The sequence below is a fragment of the Musca autumnalis genome, unplaced genomic scaffold (assembly GCF_047663935.1).
Source record: "Musca autumnalis isolate F117 unplaced genomic scaffold, ASM4766393v1 scaffold_5, whole genome shotgun sequence".
In the NCBI taxonomy this organism is placed as follows: domain Eukaryota; kingdom Metazoa; phylum Arthropoda; class Insecta; order Diptera; family Muscidae; genus Musca; species Musca autumnalis.
The window spans coordinates 29121478-29141588 of NW_027412088.1; the positions used below are offsets into that span (position 1 = coordinate 29121478).

The 20111-nt window shown below is 35.8% G+C and overlaps 1 protein-coding gene across 1 annotated transcript; it reads right to left on the reverse strand.

Annotated features, from left to right (window-relative positions):
• Positions 1-5333: 5333 nt before the first annotated feature.
• Positions 5334-19880, reverse strand: LOC141406271 (nose resistant to fluoxetine protein 6-like). The gene is made up of 11 exons (XM_073991509.1): positions 19796-19880; positions 19299-19739; positions 15844-15990; positions 15407-15779; positions 15174-15339; positions 6895-6974; positions 6722-6835; positions 6089-6426; positions 5824-5954; positions 5595-5703; positions 5334-5534 (listed from the first exon to the last, which is right to left on the reverse strand). Exons 1-11 carry the CDS (start codon positions 19872-19874, stop codon positions 5506-5508), a joined length of 2007 nt encoding a protein of 668 aa, XP_073847610.1. The 5' UTR covers positions 19875-19880; the 3' UTR covers positions 5334-5505.
• Positions 19881-20111: the final 231 nt, after the last annotated feature.

The following is a 20111-nucleotide window of genomic DNA, read 5'->3' on the forward strand; positions in this document are numbered from 1 at the left end:
TCTTATAAATATGCGCACAATGCACTACAGGTAATTTGGCCTGTTTTTGGGGCAAAAGTTAATAGCGGTGGACTTATGGACTTTTTATAGATTTTTTAATGCTTGATATGCAAAAGTAAGCTAAATCAAAGAATGAAACAGTAAAATTCGGATATAGCGACCATCGGTTATAAGAAACTAAGTTTATAGCGAACACAGTTTCGTGTTTCCACAGAATTTTTCTTAACATTTGTACACACATTCAACTTCTTAAAACGACCACGATTATAACGAACAAAAATTGCTACCCCGCGAGTAGAATTTTTTACAATTTGTTTGGATTTGCAAGCCCTCTTTAAAGCACAAGCGGATAGCGACGAATTTAAGCACTGTTTCAAATATTTTAACATATGATATTTAAAAGTAAGCTTTAGTAAGAATTTTACAGGTGAACACGTTTATAACGAACGCCGGATATAACGAACAAATTTTCTTTTTCCCACCCCCTATTCTCATGTTACCTATTTTATTCGTTCCAACCCAATGAACGCGGTTAAAACAAAAGAAAAACGGTTATAATGAACTAAAATACTGATCCGCCAAAAGATTTTTATAAACATTGATATGCTGAAAATATTGATTCGCGAAGAGATCTTTATAAAGGACCAAATAAATCACGCCATTAAAATCATTCTAGGCAACTTTAATGCCAAAATTGGAAAGGAGAATATCTTTGGCCCAACAGTCGGGAAATTCAGTCTCCACAGTGAAACATCTGACAATAGTATGAGGCTGATAAACTTTGCAGCTGCAAGAATCATGGTAGTTAGCAGTACCAGATTTAATCATCTCGATATTCATAATGTCACCTGGCTGTCTCCAGATCAAAGAACCAGTAATCAAATTGATCGTGTTCTGATAGATGGAAGACATTCATCGAGCGTGTTGGATGTACGATCGTTCCGAGGTGCAAACATTGATTCGGACCACTACCTTATTACAGCAAAGGTACGTACCCGTCTAAACGTCGCAAATAAAGCACGAACAGACACAACGCGGAAGTTGGACATCGATAGGCTGCAAACACAACAGATAGCCACAGCATATTCCACTCAACTAGCCCAATTGCTTAATGCGAGCACTCCTTGTCCCGATAACATAACAACACAATGGCAACATATTGCCCACTCCATGCAAACAGCCACAAAAATCATACTTGGATTCCGGAGACCTCCACAAAGGAATTAATGGTATGACCAGGAGTGTCGTGCTGCTACCGAAGAGAAAAATTCGGCATATAGAGCTACTTTACAATCAGTAGCAACGCGTAGCGCACGAGAGATATCGGGAGAAAAGGAGAGAAGAGTAACGTCTTTTCCGCAAGAAAAAGAGAGAAATGGAAAAGCGGGAGTGTGAAAAAATCGAGATGTACAGGAGCCAGAATGAAGTTCGAAAATTCTACCAAAGAGTGAAACATCAAACAGATGGCTTTGGTACAGGCACATCCTCCTCTAGAGACCAGCAAGGTAATCTGGTTACAGATACAGATAGCGTGCTCAGGATATGGAAGGAACATTTCTCCAATCTGCTGGTATCCAATAGTAGCGAAGACGATGATACCACAGATCCAATCCCAGAAGATGGTATTGAATGTATACCGCCCGGCCAAGATGAGGTAAAAACTGCAATCAACCGGCTGAAGAATAATAAAGCAGCAGGAGCCGATGGCTTACCAGCCGAGCTGTTTAAAACCGGAGGCGACGAGCTGATAAGGTGTATGCATCAGCTAGTTGGCACCATCTGGCAGGAAGAACGAGTACCCGACGATTGGAACCTGAGCATCATATGTCCCGTCCACAAGAAAGGAGATAAGACTGTATGCTCCAACTATAGGGGCATAAGTCTTCTCCCTATTGCCTACAAGATCGTGTCAGGGATATTGTGCGAACGACTAAAGCCTATGGTCAACGAGATAACTGATCCATACCAATGCGGCTTTAGACCTGGCAAGTCCACCATTGACCAGATATTTACCCTGCGGCAAATCCTGGAGAAGACCCAAGAGATGCAGATTGACACCTACCACCTTTATGTCGATTATAAAGCAGCCTTCGACAGCCCGCTGCGTTCAAAGGTATTCCAAGCTATGTCTGAATTTGGTATGCCCGCAAAGCTCATCCGGCTTTGTAAAATTACTGTAGCTGGCGCGAAATCCTCAGTTAAAATAGGAAAGAACATATCCGAAGAGTTTTGTACATAAAGAGGTTTCAGACAAGGAGATAGCCTTTCGTGTGATCTCTTCAACATCCTGCTGGAAAAGGTTATACGAGAGGCAAACGTCAAAAGAAGTGGCACAATCTACACCAATAGCCACATGTTACTTGGTTATGCTGATGACATAGACATCATGGGACGATCAGTAAAGGAAGTAACTGATACCTTTAGGAAGGTCGAAGCAGAATCTGCGAAAGTGGGTCTGGCGGTAAACGGCGAAAAGACCAAATTGATGGTGTCGACGCGCAAAGCGTCCATAGAGCTCGGACCAACTGTGGAAGTTGGTACCTATAATTTTGAGGTAGTTAAAGACTTCGTCTACCTTGGGCACCTCCGTAAACACAATAAACGACATCAGTTGTGAAATAAAAAGAAGGACTGCATTGGCCAGCAGATGCTACTTTGGTTTAAGTAAGCAGTTTGAAAACAAAGCCACATCTCGTCAAACAAAAATAACGCTCTACAAAACACTGATACTACCCGTGCTGATGTATGGCTCTGTAGTCTGGGTACTTGCGCAAGCAAATAAGGCAGTGCTTGGTGTGTTTGAGAGAAAAATTCATCGAAAGATCTACGAACCAATCTGCGTTGACGGTGAATATCGACGTCGCATGAACCACGAGCTGTATCTGCTGTACAACGACATCGATATTGTTAAACGTATTGAGATGCAACAATGGCGTTGGCTAGGCCATATCATAAGAATGAGCGATGATGAACCCGCTAAAAAGGCGTATAAATATGAGCCGCTTGGCAGTGCACGCAGAATTGGCAGGCCAAAGAATAGATGGCGCAAACAAGTGGATGAAGAGATGACAAGGCGCGGTATTTCAGAAAGTGAAGCAAGAGACAGAGAGAAATGGAGATCTTTTCTTAGTTTGGCCTATAGAACAAATGTTCTGTAATGGGCCAGCTAAGTAAGTAATTAAGTAAGTATTCTTTCCATAGAAGACCCCTTTAGGAGATCTTCTACCTATAGAATACCACTTTAGGAGGCCTTCAGTCTACAGAAGACCCCTTTAGGTGACATTCTTTATATAGAAGAATTAGGAGATCTTCTATTTATAGAAGACCCCTTTAGGAGAATTTTTTCTATAGAAGACCCTTTAAAAAAAGTCTTCAATCTATATGATATCACCTTAGAAGGTCTTCTATCTAGAGAATACCCCTTTGAGAGGCCTCTATCTACAGGATACCCCTATTAGAAAGTCTTCTATCCTTAGGAGACCCCATAAGGAGATATTCTATTTATAGACGACCCCTTTATAGGGTCTTCTATCAATAGATGATCCCTTTAGCAGATATTCTTTCTACAGAAGACTCCTTTAGTGCATATTTTATCTATAGAATACAACTTTAGGAGGTCTTCTATTTATAGAAGACCCCTTCAGAAGGTCTTCTATTTATAGAAGACCCCTTCAGAAGGTCTTCTACTTGTAGAAGACCCCTTTAAGAAGTCTTCAATCTGTAGAATAACACTTTAGGAGTTCTTTTATCTATAAAAGACTCCTTTAGGGGGCCTTTGTCTTAAGATGATCCCTTTAAGTGATTTTCTTTCTTTATAGAAGACCTCTATTTATAGAAGACCTCTTTAGGAAGCATTCTTTCTATAGAAGACCACTTTAAGAAGTCAAAAACCTATAGAATAGGAGGTCTTCTATATAGAGAAGACCCCTTTAGGAGGTTGTCTATTTTTAGAAGACTCCTTTAGGAGGTCTTTTATCTATAGAATACTCCTTTTGGAGGACTTCTATCTATAGAAGACCTCTTTAGGAGATTTTCTATATAGAAGACCTCTTTAAGACTTCTTCAATCTATAGGTATTCTGTAGATTTCTATTAGATTTATTAGGAGCTCTTCTATGTATAGAACATCTATTGAAGGCCCTTTTAGGAGGCCTTCGATCTATAGAAGACCCCTTTAGAAGTTTTCAATCTATAGAATACCACTTAAGAGGTCCTCTATATACAAAACACCCTTTTAGGGATCCCTTTAGGAGATATTCTTTCTATAGAAGACCACTTTAAGAGATCTTCTATTTATAGAAGACCCCGTTAGGAGATATTTTTCTATAGAAGTCCCCTTTAGGAGGTCTTCTATCCATAGACGACAACTTTAGGAAGTCGTATGTGTTGTTTTAGAGAAACAAGTTAAAAAATCATCACCCTAATACATATACATATGTATATACTTTCATGAAAAGATACCCTGTAGGAAGCATGGGGTCATGTGTCGACATGTCACCACTTTGCCTACTATTATGGTGACAATGTCAACACTTTGTCAACTGTTGATACTTTTATCGTAATAAGAAGAAGCATTGTATATTTTGACAGCTGATAGCCCAACGAAGCATCTTCTTTTTGTTCTTGATTTTCTTAATCGTTTGGTGCAAAATAATTTCGGCGGTTCGTGAAAAAAGTGTTTTTGTGAAAAATCAATAAAATATCGTGAATTTAACGAGTGATTAAACTTAAGGTATACAATTTTAATATCCATAAGTATGAGCAAAAGACATTATAAAAGTATGAGCAAAAGACATTATACCTCCAATGTTAACACATGGTCCCTCAGCAACTACTGACTTACTACCATGGCACAATTACCCAGGTAGTGGCATCGTAAAATTTTGAATATGTTATGTCAAAACTTTCTTTATGTTGTTGGAGAAATTACAACAAAAACAATTTTTTATAAAGTGATTTGACTTTTCATATTCGATCAGCTGGTGTGATACCACTACCTGAGTAATTGTGCCATGCTTACTACTGACATACTAGTTCCAATATCACTACTGACTTTCGAATGACACGTTCATACAAAATGTTTATAGGAAATTACATGAGTTGCCTACAGTTTGTCAGTTGTACTGTTGACAATGTCAGTAGTAAGTCATTATAGATTCACTATTGACATTTCCTACAGGGTAAAAAAAACAAACAAAACTCTTTTGATTTCAAATTTGCCTGTAAGAGCGAAGATAATTTTAATGTTAATTTTTATTAATTTTCGCCTTGGAGTTGAGTTTAATGATCGACAATTTTTTACAAGTCACCAAATTATGTAACCGGTTTCGCTGTTAGTTACCCAGCTCATCAGACATATCGGCTGTGGGAGTGGCTTCTCTGTCATCGAAATTTGGTTTCTCAAATGCAATGTGTTTAATATGATTTAACATTTTTTTATTTTAATAATTCTATTAATTTGGAATGTTTAAATTATTTATATACACTCTACGGAGAGGTTGGCTTGTCATGACTTTTTCAGCAATTTTGATTTTTCTGAAAGTAAGAAGGAACAATTAATTTTCACTAATAAATAAAAAAACGTTTCGTATTTACTTTTTAGTTCGAATACGCTCAACACTACAGCTATTGGATATTCCACCATAATGGCTATGAAAAATGATGCCATGGCCGCTAAGAGGTAAGTTTTCAGCAGCAATGAAACCTATAGAGAAATTTGCATAAGAAATCAAAGAGCGAAATAATACATGAATTATCCTTTTATGTACATTTAAAAAGAGAGAAAAGTAGAATTTTGGCATGGAACACAAATATTTTGACTTACCGGAAACAGTTGGGAAACATTTAGGGGCTTATGAGAGCTAGCAAATATTGAAAATAGTATGGGGAAATGCCAAAGATAGACCTGATAGGATATTCTTGCTAAAGGTAGAAATATAGGCCAGTTAAGGAATCCTAAAAGAAAATATTTAATTACTATAACATATAATACAAATTAGATTTCAGAAAAAATCTCGAAGAACAGTTTTGATAAATAAAATGTCGATTGTAAACGTTTTCGTTCCTATATAAATACATATTTTACTTACCACCACCACGACACATTTTGTATATAATAACAATTGTGGCCACAATTGCCAACGATATGGGTCTATTAGGTATTGCATACAAGGCAGTCCATATCGATGCTTCCTTCAATACGAGACTTGAACCCAAATACCAAATAGCCAAAATAGTCAACCATCCCAAAGGAATGAGAAACTTAATACGATTTCCAACTAGCTGCTTATAACGATCATTTCGTAAATATTTCATATAGATTTCACCACAGATTAGGCCAATGAAGAAGCCATTCAAACTCGAATAGGGCCTGAGATAAAGATGTTCACCGGATTTGATATCTTTCAAATAAATATGACGATAATTTCTGAAAAAAGTTTAATGTTTGAAAATGACGAACGAAACAAAAGTGAAGATCATTATTTCCGATTTGAAAATAGTATTTGACAAATAAACTTTACTCATCTGAGATCAATAGTCTGTTCCAGAACTACAAGAATCTACTAATTTGTACGATTTTTTTCGATAACATAGAGGAACAATTTTTAGCGTAGTAAGATTTTGTAGATTCTTACAGGTTCTGGAACAGACCACAAATGTTGAATTAAATCTGATCAGTTTTAAGTAGTCACATTTTCAAATTTAGTGTAAGATCTACTTACTCAATGAAAAGGGTAGGTATAGAATCCAGCTTCAGCATATAACTGATTAAACTTGGTAGAAGGGCTGCGACAGTTCCAACACCGGCATATATTGATTTTTTATGTTGGGGATACCTAAAAGCCAGGATGATGATATTATTTAAAAATTTGAAAGGATCACATTTCGAACCTACTTGGCGCATAGGATGAGTACGATAAGAAATAATGCATATAGCTGGAAATCAGCGGCTATGTACCAAGTATGGACCCAACACTAGAAGTAAACAAGTAAAGAAGAAGAAGTATTTTAGTAATGGGTTTCACGCATGTATAATGAGGAGGACGACTCCACAGAGAAAGGAGTTGATTTTGGTTTCAATTAAAAGTAGCCCCGAAAAGTTTTCATAGACGAGTTGAAAGGAAGTTTTATAGGCGATCTTAAGTGAGTCTTTATAGACAACATTTAAGGAATCTTTATAGACGGAATAAAGGTAGTATTTATAGCCTAAAGCCTATACCTAAGCGCATCTTTAAAGAAAATCTTTACAGACCACCTAAATGGAGTCTTGGAAGTTCCTGTATCTGTAGCAGAGATCCCTTTAGGAGGACTTCTATCTATAGATCACTTTAGGGGGTCATCTATGTATAGAAAAGAAAACCCCCTTAAGAGGTCTTTCTTCTATAGAAAGCCACTTTAAGAGGTTTTCGGTCTAAATAATATCCCTGCACTATAGGTTAAATAGCCCATTTTACTGGCCAAAAGTCAGATTTCTAACCATTTAATTTCATCTGTTTGGTATTACTTTTTTGTAAGAAACATGTCAAAGCAACCGAAAATTAATTTTGTTTTTGTATTTGTCATTTTACCGTTACATGTATCATTAAAAATGTGCTGAAGAAATATGTTTATTTCTAACCAATACCAAATTCAAAATATTTATATGAGTAACGAGTTGAAAAATAAGTATTCGATGTCGGTTTATCAAAAATATGTATGTATGTATGTAGGTATATTCATGTTTGTTTATAAATAGTCATTCAATGAGCGTTGACTTAGAACTAACGCAGAAACATAAAAATTGAGGTTATATAGGCTTTTAAAGTTTCGGCAATGTTTGAAAAATTGAAATGGGTTCCCCGATTCGTGCCAAACACCGAAAATTATATGTGATATTGCTTAAATTTGCTGGATCCGAGTTATGTAACTTTTGTCAGATAACCCAATTTTCTCAAGTATTGATTTATTTGACGTCAGAAGTAAACCTCGTGCCTAATAATGCTAGCCAAATTAGAGCTTACAGAAGTATGATGCTTTAAAATCAAAAAAATTACAACTCTTTTGTAAATCTTTTTAGTAAAAGTGCAAAACATATCAGAAAATATAATCGGGGTACCAAGGTAAAGGTACATAATAGTTTAAGGGCCTCCTTGCATTAAAATTACAACGAAACACAACTGAAAATGCGTTTACGATTACGGGACATCGATGCCTTCAATTTTGTTGACAAACAACAGGTTTTTCAATTTTGGTCCCCAATGGGTTAAGGTACCTGTTATGTATTAGGTCCATAAAGGGTTAATTTTTTTGCCAAAATGGTGTCGTTTTCCTTTCCAAAGCTAAGAAAGCTATTCTGATTTGAACCAAATATTTTTTCAACTGTATGACTTTTGGCCAGTAAAATGGGCTATTTAACCTATAGTGCCTTGTAGAAGGCCCTGTAACAATCGAAGAGCTCTTTAGAAGCTCATCTATGTATTGTGGAAGATTTCGTATATCAATAGAAACCTCTAGGTGGTCTTCTATGTATAGAAAACCCCCTTAGGCGGTCTTCTATGTACAGAAGACGCCGTTAGGTGTCTAAAGGGGTCTTCTATGTATAGAAGACACTTAACGTGTTCTTCTCAGTATACAAAGCCCCTTTAGGTGGTCTTCTCAGTATAGAAGAACCCTCTAGGTGGCCTTCTATGTATAGAAACCCCCTTTAGGAGGCCTTCTATAAATAGAAGATCCCTTTCGTTGGTCTTCTATGTATAGAAGACCCCTTTAGGTGGTCTTCTATGTACAGTATACCTCGTTAGGCGCTCTTCTATGTACTGAAAACCTTGTTAGGTGGTCTTCAATGTACAGAAACCCCCTTTAGGTGGTCTTTTATGTATAGAAGACCTTCTAGGTGGTCTTCTAAGTAAAGAAGACCCCTTTAGGTGGTCTTCGATGTATAGACGAACCCTTTAGGTGGTCTTCTAAGTATAGAAGCCTCCTTTATGTGGTTTTCTAAGCATAGAAGACCCCGTTAGGTGTTCTTCTATGTACTAAAAACCTTGTTAGGTGGTCTTCAATGTACAGAAACATCCTTTAGGTGGTCTTTTATGTATAGAAGACCTTCTAGGTGGTCTTCTAAGTAAAGAAGACCCCTTTAGGTGGTCTTTTAAGTATAGAAGACCCCGTTAGGTAGTCTTCTAAATATAGAAGACCCCGTTAGGTGGTCTTCTATGTACAGTAGACCCCGTTAGGCGTTCTTCTATGTACTGAAAACCTTGTTAGGTGGTCTTCAATGTACAGAAACCCCCTTTAGGTGGTCTTTTATGTATAGAAGACCTTCTAGGTGGTCTTCTAAGTAAAGAAGACCCCTTTAGGTGGTCTTTTAAGTATAGAAGACCCTTTTAAGTGGTCTTCTAAGTATGTATAAAGACCTTCTAGGATGTCTTCTAAGTATAGAAGATCTCTTTAGATGGTCTTCTATGTACAGAAGACCCCGTTAGGTAGTCTTCGATGTATAGACGAACCCTTTAGGTGGTCTTCTAAGTATAGAAGCCTCCTTTATGTGGTTTTCTAAGCATAGAAGACCCCGTTAGGTGTTCTTCTATGTACTGAAAACCTTGTTAGGTGGTCTTCAATGTACAGAAACATCCTTTAGGTGGTCTTCTATGTACAGAAGACCCCGTTAGGTGGTCTTCTAAGTATAGAAGCCTCCTTTATGTGGTTTTCTAAGCATAGAAGACACCGTTAGGTGGTCTTCTATGTACAGAAGACCCCTTTAAGTGGTCTTCTAGGTATTGAAGACACCTTTATGTGGTCTTATAAGTTAGAAGGCCTATTTGGGTGGTCTTCTATGTACAGAAGACGCCGTTAGGTGGCCTTCTATGTACAGAAGACCCCGCTAGGTGGTCTTCTATGTACAGATGACCCCGTTAGGTGGTCTTCTATGTACAGAAGACCCCGTTAGGTGGTCTTCTATATATAGAAGATCCCGTTAGGACGCCCTCTATATATTGAATATATTGAAAGGTGGTCTTCTAAGTATAGAAGACCCCTTTAAGTGGTCTTCTATGTACAGAAGTCCCTGTTAGGTGGTCTTCTATATATAGAAGATTCCGTTAGGAAGCCCTCTATATATTGAAAGGTGGACTTCTAAGTATAGAAGACCCCTTTAAGTGGTCTTCTATGTACAGAAAACCTAAGTATAGAAGACCCCGTTGGGTGGTCTTCTATGTACAGAAGACCCCGTTAGATGATCTTCTATGTACAGAAGACCTCGTTAGGTGGTGTTCTATATAGAGAAGACCCCGTTAGGTGGTATTCTAAATATAGAAGATGAAGTTAGGTGGTCTTCTAAGTATAGAAGGCCCCGTTAGTTGGTCTTCTATGTACAGAAGACCCCTTTAGGTGGTCTTCTATGCACAGGTGGTCTTCTGTTAGGTGGTCTTCTATATATAGAAGATCCCGTTAGGAAGCCCTCTATATATTGAAAGGTGGACTTCTAAGTATAGAAGACCCCTTTAAGTGGTCTTCTATTTACAGAAAACCTAAGTAAGAAGACCCCGTTGGGTGGTCTTCTATGTACAGAAGACCTCGTTAGGTGGTGTTCTATATACAGAAGACCCCGTTAGGTGGTATTCTAAATATAGAAGATCCAGTTAGGTGGTCTTCTAAGTATAGCAGGCCCCGTTAGGTGGTCTTCTAAGTATAGAAGACCCCGTTAAGTTGTCTTCTATGCACAGAAGACCCCTTTAGGTCTAAAGGTAGTCTACTATGTACATAAGACCACCTTAGGTGGTCTTCTACAGATATTTTATCTAAATAAGACCACTTAAGATGTATTTATACCCTACACCTGCGATATGTGGGAAGGGTATTATAAGTTTGTTTTGGTAAAAATTCATGTAACACCGCGAAATATTTTTCGGAGACCCCCAACGTGGTATACCAAAATTCATATCTCGACGAGATAAAGCGATTTTGAGATGTGTGCTCCGTCCGTCCGTCTGTCTGTTATAAATTGTAATAAACCGATCGTCATGCAATTTTGCATGGAGGTTGGGTTTAGACCAGAATAGACACCTATTGTTATTGGCGATAATCGTGAAATATTTAGCGGGTGAAATGGACCAGAAACAAAATTTTTAAACGATTTTGAAGCTCTGAAGGTCGCAATAATAGTCCAATCGCCTCGAAATTTTAAATAAGGTAAGAGTATATGACAAAGAAGAAGGTTGCGTTTTGAGATGATGATCAGATAATATTTAGAGGGTTAAATGGACCACAACTTTTGTGTGAAAATGGTGAAAACTTTTAATATACAGCTTATATCTTTATTCCTGGAAGAGACATTCCGGGCAAGTAAGCTATACTTGAAACAGGAACGTTTGACCTTTTTATTGATGCCAATTGTGTTGGGGTACATGATAAGATTACAGAGTTACAGCCTAGGGTAATCATAAACACGCTAGAGGTCGCAATTATAGCTCAATAATCACGAAATTTTGCCCGAGGTAAGAGTTTAGGTAGAAGAAGATGCCTACAATTTTGGATGATGATCTGATATTATTTTGCGGGTGAAATAAACCATTACTTTTGTATGAAAAATAAAAAAATATTTTTGGTCTATATTCTATTTCCTGGAGGGCATATACCGGCAAAGTAGCCTACATATTGAAAAAAGAACTACTGACCATCCTGATGCTCTACAAGTGGTGTCTTAGGACACGACGTTCGGACTCGGAGATAGGCTGTGGGTTCATATAATTGAGCGAATAAGAATCGGGGTAAACTCACTCATTGAAAAGAAGAAGTGTGATACGGTGCCAGAATCCACAAAGTTATTTCTCACAATAAGTTTATTTATTCCAGAAATTTTGATTTGTGGAAAGCTAATTCCCAGGGATAGTCCCGATTTACATTAGGCGAGTTTACTTGCGGCAATTTTTCTCGTTCCTTTTTAAACTTGCCTCTTACGTTTATAAAAGGCAATTCTGTTCCGACAAGTTTTGTTTTCAAAGCAATGAAAATAATGTCAAATACAAAAAAAATATAAAAGGAATTGCCTGAAAATTGCCGGTACGAGCAATTTTTTCCACTTCCACTCCCCTTACGTGTCTCTCCTACAAACAGGGACTTGCCGCAAGTAAACTTGCCTAATGTAAATTGGGACATAGTGGTGTAGGGTATCACATGTTCGGCCCCGTCCGACTATAGCCTTGGATTACTTGTTTATTATATGGTGCTAGCCAGCACGCAGAGAAAAAATATTTTTCGCTTTTGTTGGAACAAAAATATCAATTTTTGCTCCAAAATTGTATTTGTTTTGTTCAAGCATTGTATTGCAAATCCATTGCTCCAAACATAAAAAAAAACAACTTTCGAAATTCCGCAATATTGTAAAAATAATTAACAACACCGATTGGTAGGAACTATCATAATCTAGAATTTTTACAAAAAATATTGTCATTTAAAAAAATCGCTTTTGTTGTAGTTTTAAATACGTATTCTTATTTTGTTTTTTAAGTAGATACACAATTTAGGATTGAACATTTCTATTATTAGTTCAAAAATAGATATTTTTGACTATACTCTCTCCCGTTAACTTGTTGAGTATTTTCTCTGGATTCTAGTAGCTGCATTCGTTTGGTTTTGCTCTCTTTAGTATATGTGTGGCAGCCGGTGAAGTTATTTGTGTTTGTGCATTCTTTGTGCCTAATCAGTTTTTGTTTGGCATTCAAAGAAAGTGGAAAGTGAAAGTAAAACATTAGTGATTATAAACTTAGAAAAACAACATTCCAAAAATGCAAAAAATCTAATAATAAAAGTGTTATACGTTATTAAATCTATTGAATTCTTTGTTATTTTAAAATTGTCGGTGTTTTCTTTTTTATGGCGTTATCTACTTTTAAAATGCCATGTACTCGTAGTTTTTTTGTTTTTGGTTTTCTCATGTGTTTTTGTGAAGCGGTAAATATAAAAGTGGTGGTTGAAGCAGAATTTGCGTTGCAAGGAGATATTAAAGAAGAATTCCGATAATTCATACATTTTTCACACAATAAATTAAATTTTCTTGAAAACGTCGATCTATTTTGTTTTCTTTTTGTACTGAATAATGTTTATGACACGCGTTTGTAGTTTTTACCAAAACTATTGTAAATATAGTTAATTTTACCGCAACTGTTCTGAATTCTAAAAATATTTATTGTCCATTTTTACCAATACTATTTTTCATTGTTGTTTGACACCACCTCTTTTGAATCTCTTCTTCTACTATCGTATGTAAGTTGTTATGTGTGTGTGTGTTTTGTGGAAAGCTAAAAACAAAAAGGTGGTTGAAACTTATTTATTATACGAAGAGAAAATATAAATAGTTTTTTTTTTAAATTTGTGTTTTTGTGAACGAATTGTCGGAATTCTATTTTAATTTAAAATATAAAGAGCGCGTTGCAACAGTCTAATAATTTTTTCAATGCATGCTCAATGAAAGCCAAAGAAACGACTACTGCTGACACTTGTATTTTATTGCGTAGTTTTGTGTGTCTGTTTTTAACTAACTTTTTTTATTTAGCGGGTTAAGGATTGTTTTGCTGCAGACTTTTTAAATGTAGTTAAGAAAACATAAAACTTGTCACCGACAGTTATATTCAGCAATTTGGTGCATCAATACATTTCTTCAACCGATTTTGTTTTGGGCATTAAATTAATTAGTAAGTATCTTCTTTTTGTACTTTTACTAAGCGTTATTTCTAACATATTTTCTTTTTTAATTTAGCTTCAAATTCTACTAACGACTTGGATTCACAATTTTTTCTGACCGAGTAAATCACAAGAAATAGTTTACCAACATGCTTTATTTGCATATCAAGAGAAGAATCTTTGTTAAAATAAATAAAATTAGCGTCAATCGAAATTAAAATTATCTCAAATCAGTGTCACATAAATGTTTTAAAAATCATATATGAAATAAATAATACAATGAAACTTTTTATATATTTTTTTAAATGTAACACATTAAAAAGGTAGGTGTACAATTTTTATTCCAACCATTCCGCATTGCAACAATAAATATTGTTACTTCTGACCAAAACTATTGTGAATTGCAAAAATAAATATTGTTATTTGTGACCGAAACTATTGTAAGTTCTAACAATATTTATTGTCCATTTTGACTAAAACTGTTGTGAATTGCAAAAATAAATATTGTTACTTCTGACCAAAACTTTTGTAAGTTCTAACAACATTTATGGTCTATTTTGACCAAAACTATTGTGAATTGCAACAATAAATATTGTTACTTCTGACAAAAACTATTGTAAGTTCTAACAATATTTATGGTCTATTTTGACCAAAACTATTGTGAATTGCAACAATAAATATTGTTACTTCTGACCAAATCTATTGTAATTTCTAACAATATTTATTGTCTATTTGGACCAAAACTATTGTGAATTGTAACAACATATATTGTTACCTCTAACCAAAACTATCGTACTTACATGTTTGGTCCAAAGCGTTATAGTGTCAAAGTGACAATACATATTTATATTTAGAACACATAATATAGTCCAGTGTGACAATAACGATTGTTGGATTGACAATACTACATAAGGAATCTAACAATATGTTAACAATATATATTTTGCTCTTGGAATATTGTTGGATCAAACATATTTTTTTCTCTGCGTGTAGAAGATCGCTTTAGGGGATCTTCTATATTTAGAAGTCTTCTTTGGGAGGTATTTTATGTATAGAAAATCCATTTGTAAGACATTCTAATATAGAAAACCTTTTTGGAATGTCTTCAATGTATAGTAATCCTCATTGGGATGTCTAGTATGTATAGAATACCCCTTTAAGAAGTCTACCATCAACAGAAAATCTCCTTAGGAGATTTTCACTCTACACATGACCTCTTTATGAGGTCCTCTATGCAGAAAATACATTTCAGGGGATCTTCTAGTCTAGATAAAACCCTTTAGAGGACCTTCTAACTACAGAACACTCCTTTACGATATCTTTTTATGACATCTTCCATCTATAGAACCCCCTTTAGAAGGTTTTCTTTCTTTGCTTATTACATTGTACAGACATGGATAGAATAATGGTATATATATATACATACATATGTATGTAGATTGGGAAGTGGTTTTGCTTGTGGATATTCGAATTGCCCTTGGAATTTGTAATATATGATACAAAATATAAAATACTTACACAATTATTTATACCTAAATTAGCTGTCATAAAAAGGTTCGACCACCACTCTGTGCGACATAAAATAACATTTGGTTCTATTAAGTGCCTCCAGAATGGAGCATTGTGCAGATATATCAAAATATTTGATGAGAACAAAATCAGCAACAATAACGATGGAATGTATCTGCAATGAATACGAATCCCAACTAAAAATTATAAATTTAATCCTTCATGAATTATGGTGAATTTACCTTAAATATCTTGAGAACAAAAGCCGCAAATAAACTCCAAGACACTCCTTGAGAGTACTCTGTGGCGTAATATATTCACCCTTCGTAAATTTCAAATACAACATTAGGCCACTTAGCATAAAGAATAGCTCAATGCATACAAGAATATGAATGAGAGTAAGGGTAAATGTGGTGGAAAATTGTTGTTCGAAAAAGTCAGGATTTTCCACTGGCATAAATTGTGTAATGAGTAGATGTTCAAAAACTATGGTAATCGAGAGTAGGGTGCGAAAACCATCCACAAATTGAAGATCTTTACCCATGGGACTTGCATTGGGTGCAATCAGGCGACGATAGTTGCGATAAATGGAAAAGGAACAGAGGTATTTGTGGGCTCAAATTAAAAAAAAAATAATAATAATAATAAAAAACGCATTAAAATCGAAAGTCATGCGTACCTGAATTTTCGTGCTGTTTATCAAAATAACAGGTAGAAAGCTTAGATTGATTTTGCGTTGATTTCAAGTAGCCATCATAAATTGTTGACAATAAATTCAGGATGAGAATGCCCACCAAAATTAATACCGCATTATAATACGAAGAACCTATGGAGGATTAGAAAAAAATATTTTTTGACCATTAAATTCAAAGATATAGAAGACCTCTTTAGGATATGTTATATCTATAGAATATCCCGTTTGGACTTCATTTATCTATAGCAAAATCTTTTAGGCTTTCTTTTATCTATAGAAGATCCCATTAGGTCTTTTTCTATCTATAGGAGACCACTTTAAGACGTTTCAATGTAAGGCCACATTAGGCAATGTTTGCTCCAGCGAACGGCAGTGTGCCCTTACAGAGAGCAAGTGAGCATAAATTTCAATGCATTATTCACACTCACGTGCTGTCAGTAAGCGCACTCTGACGGTCACTGAAGCAAATATTTGCCTAATGTGATTTTAGCCTTAGTATTCTATCTATCTATCTATCTATCTATCTATCTATCTATCTATCTATCTATCTATCTATCTATCTATCTATCTATCTATCTATCTATCTATCTATCTATCTATCTATCTATCTATCTATCTATCCATCTATCTATCTATCTATCTATCTATCTATCTATCTATCTATCTATCTATCTATCTATCTATCTATCTATCTATCTATCTATCTATCTATCTATCTATCTATCTATCTATCTTTTTTTTTTTTTTTAAATGGGCGTAATGATAGCGCGCTATCAATAGTGGCCCTACACTGGAACAACCACTCCGGGACCGCTTTCGCATTACTTCGGAGTGGAGTTCATAGACTGGGTTTATCAGCTTCGTCGTTGTATCTACTCCCCCATCCATTGTATGTTGTGATTAGGGGTTCGACTGTATTCTTAGGCAATATTTGTTTTTCTCCGCCATAATTGTTTGTACAAATGTTGTGTATGTCGTCCATACACTCTTTGACTTCAACATTTCATCGAAAAATTTATCGATGGTTATATGATATCTATTATATCTATCTATCTATCTATCTATCTATCTATCTATCTATCTATCTATCTATCTATCTATCTATCTATCTATCTATCTATCTATCTATCTATCTATCTATCTATCTATCTATCTATCTATCTATCTATCTATCTATCTATCTATCTATCTATCTATCTATCTATCTATCTATCTATCTATCTATCTATCTATCTATCTATCTATCTATCTATCTATCTATCTATCTATCTATCTATCTATCTATCTATCTATCTATCTATCTATCTATCTATCTATCTATCTATCTATCTATCTATCTATCTATCTATCTACAAAGGAAGATGACCCATTAGGAGGTTTTCTATCCATATAAGACACATTTTGGAGGACATCGGTCCACATAATGCACCTGTATGAGGTCTTCTTCCTTCTGCACATAGAAGGTCCCTTTAAAGGGTCTTCCATCTACAGAAGGCCACTTTAGGAGGTCTTCTTGAAAGAACCTGACGAAATGCTTGTACGGCGGTACCGCAGGGATAGTGGATCAGAGTAAAGGGGGTTATAGGTCTTCTATCTATAGAAGACCCCTTTAAGATATCTTCTTGCTATAGGAGGTCCCGTTTAAGGGTCTTCTATCTATAGAGGGCCACTTTAGGGGGTCTTCTATCTATAGAATGCCCTTGTAGGAAGTCTTCTATCTATAGAAGGTCCCCCCTTAAATGGTCTTCTACTTATAGAAGTCCTTTGAATGAGGTCTTCTCTCTATAGAATGCTCCTTTAAGGTATCTTCTAGCTATAGAAGGTCCCTTTATAGGGTCTTCTATCTATAGATGGCCACTTTAGGAAGTCTTCTATCTATAAATAGGCCCCTTTAAGATATCTTCTAGCTATAGGAGGTCCCTTTAAAGGGTCTTCTATCTATTGATGGCTTCTTTAGGAGGTCTTTTGTCTATAGAAAGCCCCTGAATGAGGTCTTCTATCTATAGAAGGTCTCTTTAAAGGGTTTTCTATCTATAGAAGGTCTCTTTAAAGGGTTTTCTATCTATAGAAGGCCACTTTAGGAGGTAGTCTATCTATAGAAGGCCCTTGTAGGAAGTCGTCTGTATACAGAAGACCTTTAAGAGATCTCTTATCTATAGAAGGCCTCTTTATGTGGTCTACTATCAATCTCTCTATAGAATACGTTCAAAAGGACTCTTCTATCTTTAGAAGATCTCTTTGGGAAATCTTAAATCCCCAGAAAAACCCCTGGGGAGGTTTTCCGTCAACAGAAGACCCCATTAGAAGGTCTTCTATTTACTTCACACCCCTTTAGGAAGTCTTCTATCTATAGAAGAGCCCTATAGGAAGGCGCCTATTTAAAGGAAGTTTTCGATCTGTAGAAGGCTCTTTAGAAGTCTGCTATCTATAGAAAATCCCTTTAGAAGATCTCCTAATTATAGAAGATCTCTTAAGGAGGTGTTCTGCCTACAGAATATCCCTTTAGAATGTCTTATATCTATAGAAAACCAATTTACGAAGTAGGCCTCTTTAGGGTCTTCTGTCTATGGAAGGCCCCTTTAAGAGATCTTCTAGGAGGTATTCTACCTAGAAAAGTCTCCTTTAAGATATCTTCTATTTATATAAGGCTCCTTTAGGGGGTCTTCTATGTATAGAAGGCTCATTTAGTGTGTCTTATATCTATAGAAGCCCACCTTAAGAGGACTTCTATCTATAGGAGGCACCATTAGAAGGTCTTTTACCTATAGAAATCAACTCTAGGAGGTCTTCTGTCCATAGAAGGTCCTTCAAGAAATCTCCTTTGGGTGGTCTTCTTTGTACAGAAGACTCCTTTGGAAGATCTTGTACTTACAGAAAATTCCTCTAGATCTTCTATCTATAGAAGATCCTTTTCGGAGGTCTTCTATCTACAGAAGACCGTTTATGAGGTCTTCTATCTACAGAAGACCTTTATGAGGCCTTCCATCTATTGAAGACCCTTTTAGGAGGTAATCTGTCTACATGAGGCCCGTGTTGAAGTTCTCCTCCCTTTGTGCGATCTTCTATCCATAAAAGGCCTCTTTAAGGGGTGTTCTTTCTATAGAAGGTCACTTTAGAGGTCTTCTATCTATAGAAGGCCTCTTAGGGAGGTATTCTATCTATAGAAGGCCACTTTGGGAGAGGTCTTCTACCTATAGAACAAGTCTCCTATCTATAGAAGATCCCTTTAGGAGGTCTCCTATCTATAAAAAATCTCTTTGGGGGTCGTCAATCTACAGAAGACCCGTTTAGGAAGTCTTCTACCTACAGAATACCCGTTTAGGAAGCATTTTATATATGGATGACCCCTTAGGAAGTCCTCTATTTATAGAATTTCATTTAGGAAGTCTACTATCTATAGAAGACCCCCTATTGACTTCTTAAAAATTTGATTATCTTACCTTTTTCAATTGGCTCCTGGGGATTATCACAGTAGGTCACAAAAGTCTTTACACTTAGATTGTATTTACCCCGAAATTCTTCAGCAATGCATTGATGTATTTTATCTTCATTCTTTGCAAGAGTTTGTTGGTCTCTAGAAATTTTATGAAGCTTTTGGGCCATTCGAACATTTTCATTCCATAAATAATTGGCACTTTTGTTCTGATCCACCGGGGAAGAGACACTGTCACATTGTGTTGTACAAATTCCACGATACAGCTGATCGTGACGATAATGAAAACGATAAGAATTTGTGAAATTCCAAATATTATGCCACAATACGGAGTTGTTATCCTCCTGAATTTCCACGTAAACCATACAATATGAACCTGATAGTTTTTCCAGGCAACTATTGTAATCCGCGGTGTCATATAAAGGTGGCATTTGGTTATAAGAAAAATCTGAAAAAATGGAAATTCAAATGTGGGTATATAAACGAAAGAAAATCTCTCCTTACCCTCTACATTTCCAGTGACTATCGTATTTGTAGTGGCCATAAAAATAATACAAATTATTACACTTTTCGCACCGAACATTGCTGGTTTTTTATTCTTCTGTGTTGTGACTGTTCGATGCGTTTGGTGAACTGCTTTTCATCCAAATTAAACAAACTAACAAATCTAATTATTCAAAATAACAGTAATTTTTAAATTAACTATTTGTTAGAAAAAATCATATATTTTATGTTCGGTACATATGGTGAAATTCAAATGTGGGGTCTTCTATACATAGAAGACCTGCTAAAGGGATCTTCTTTAGATAGAAGACCTTAT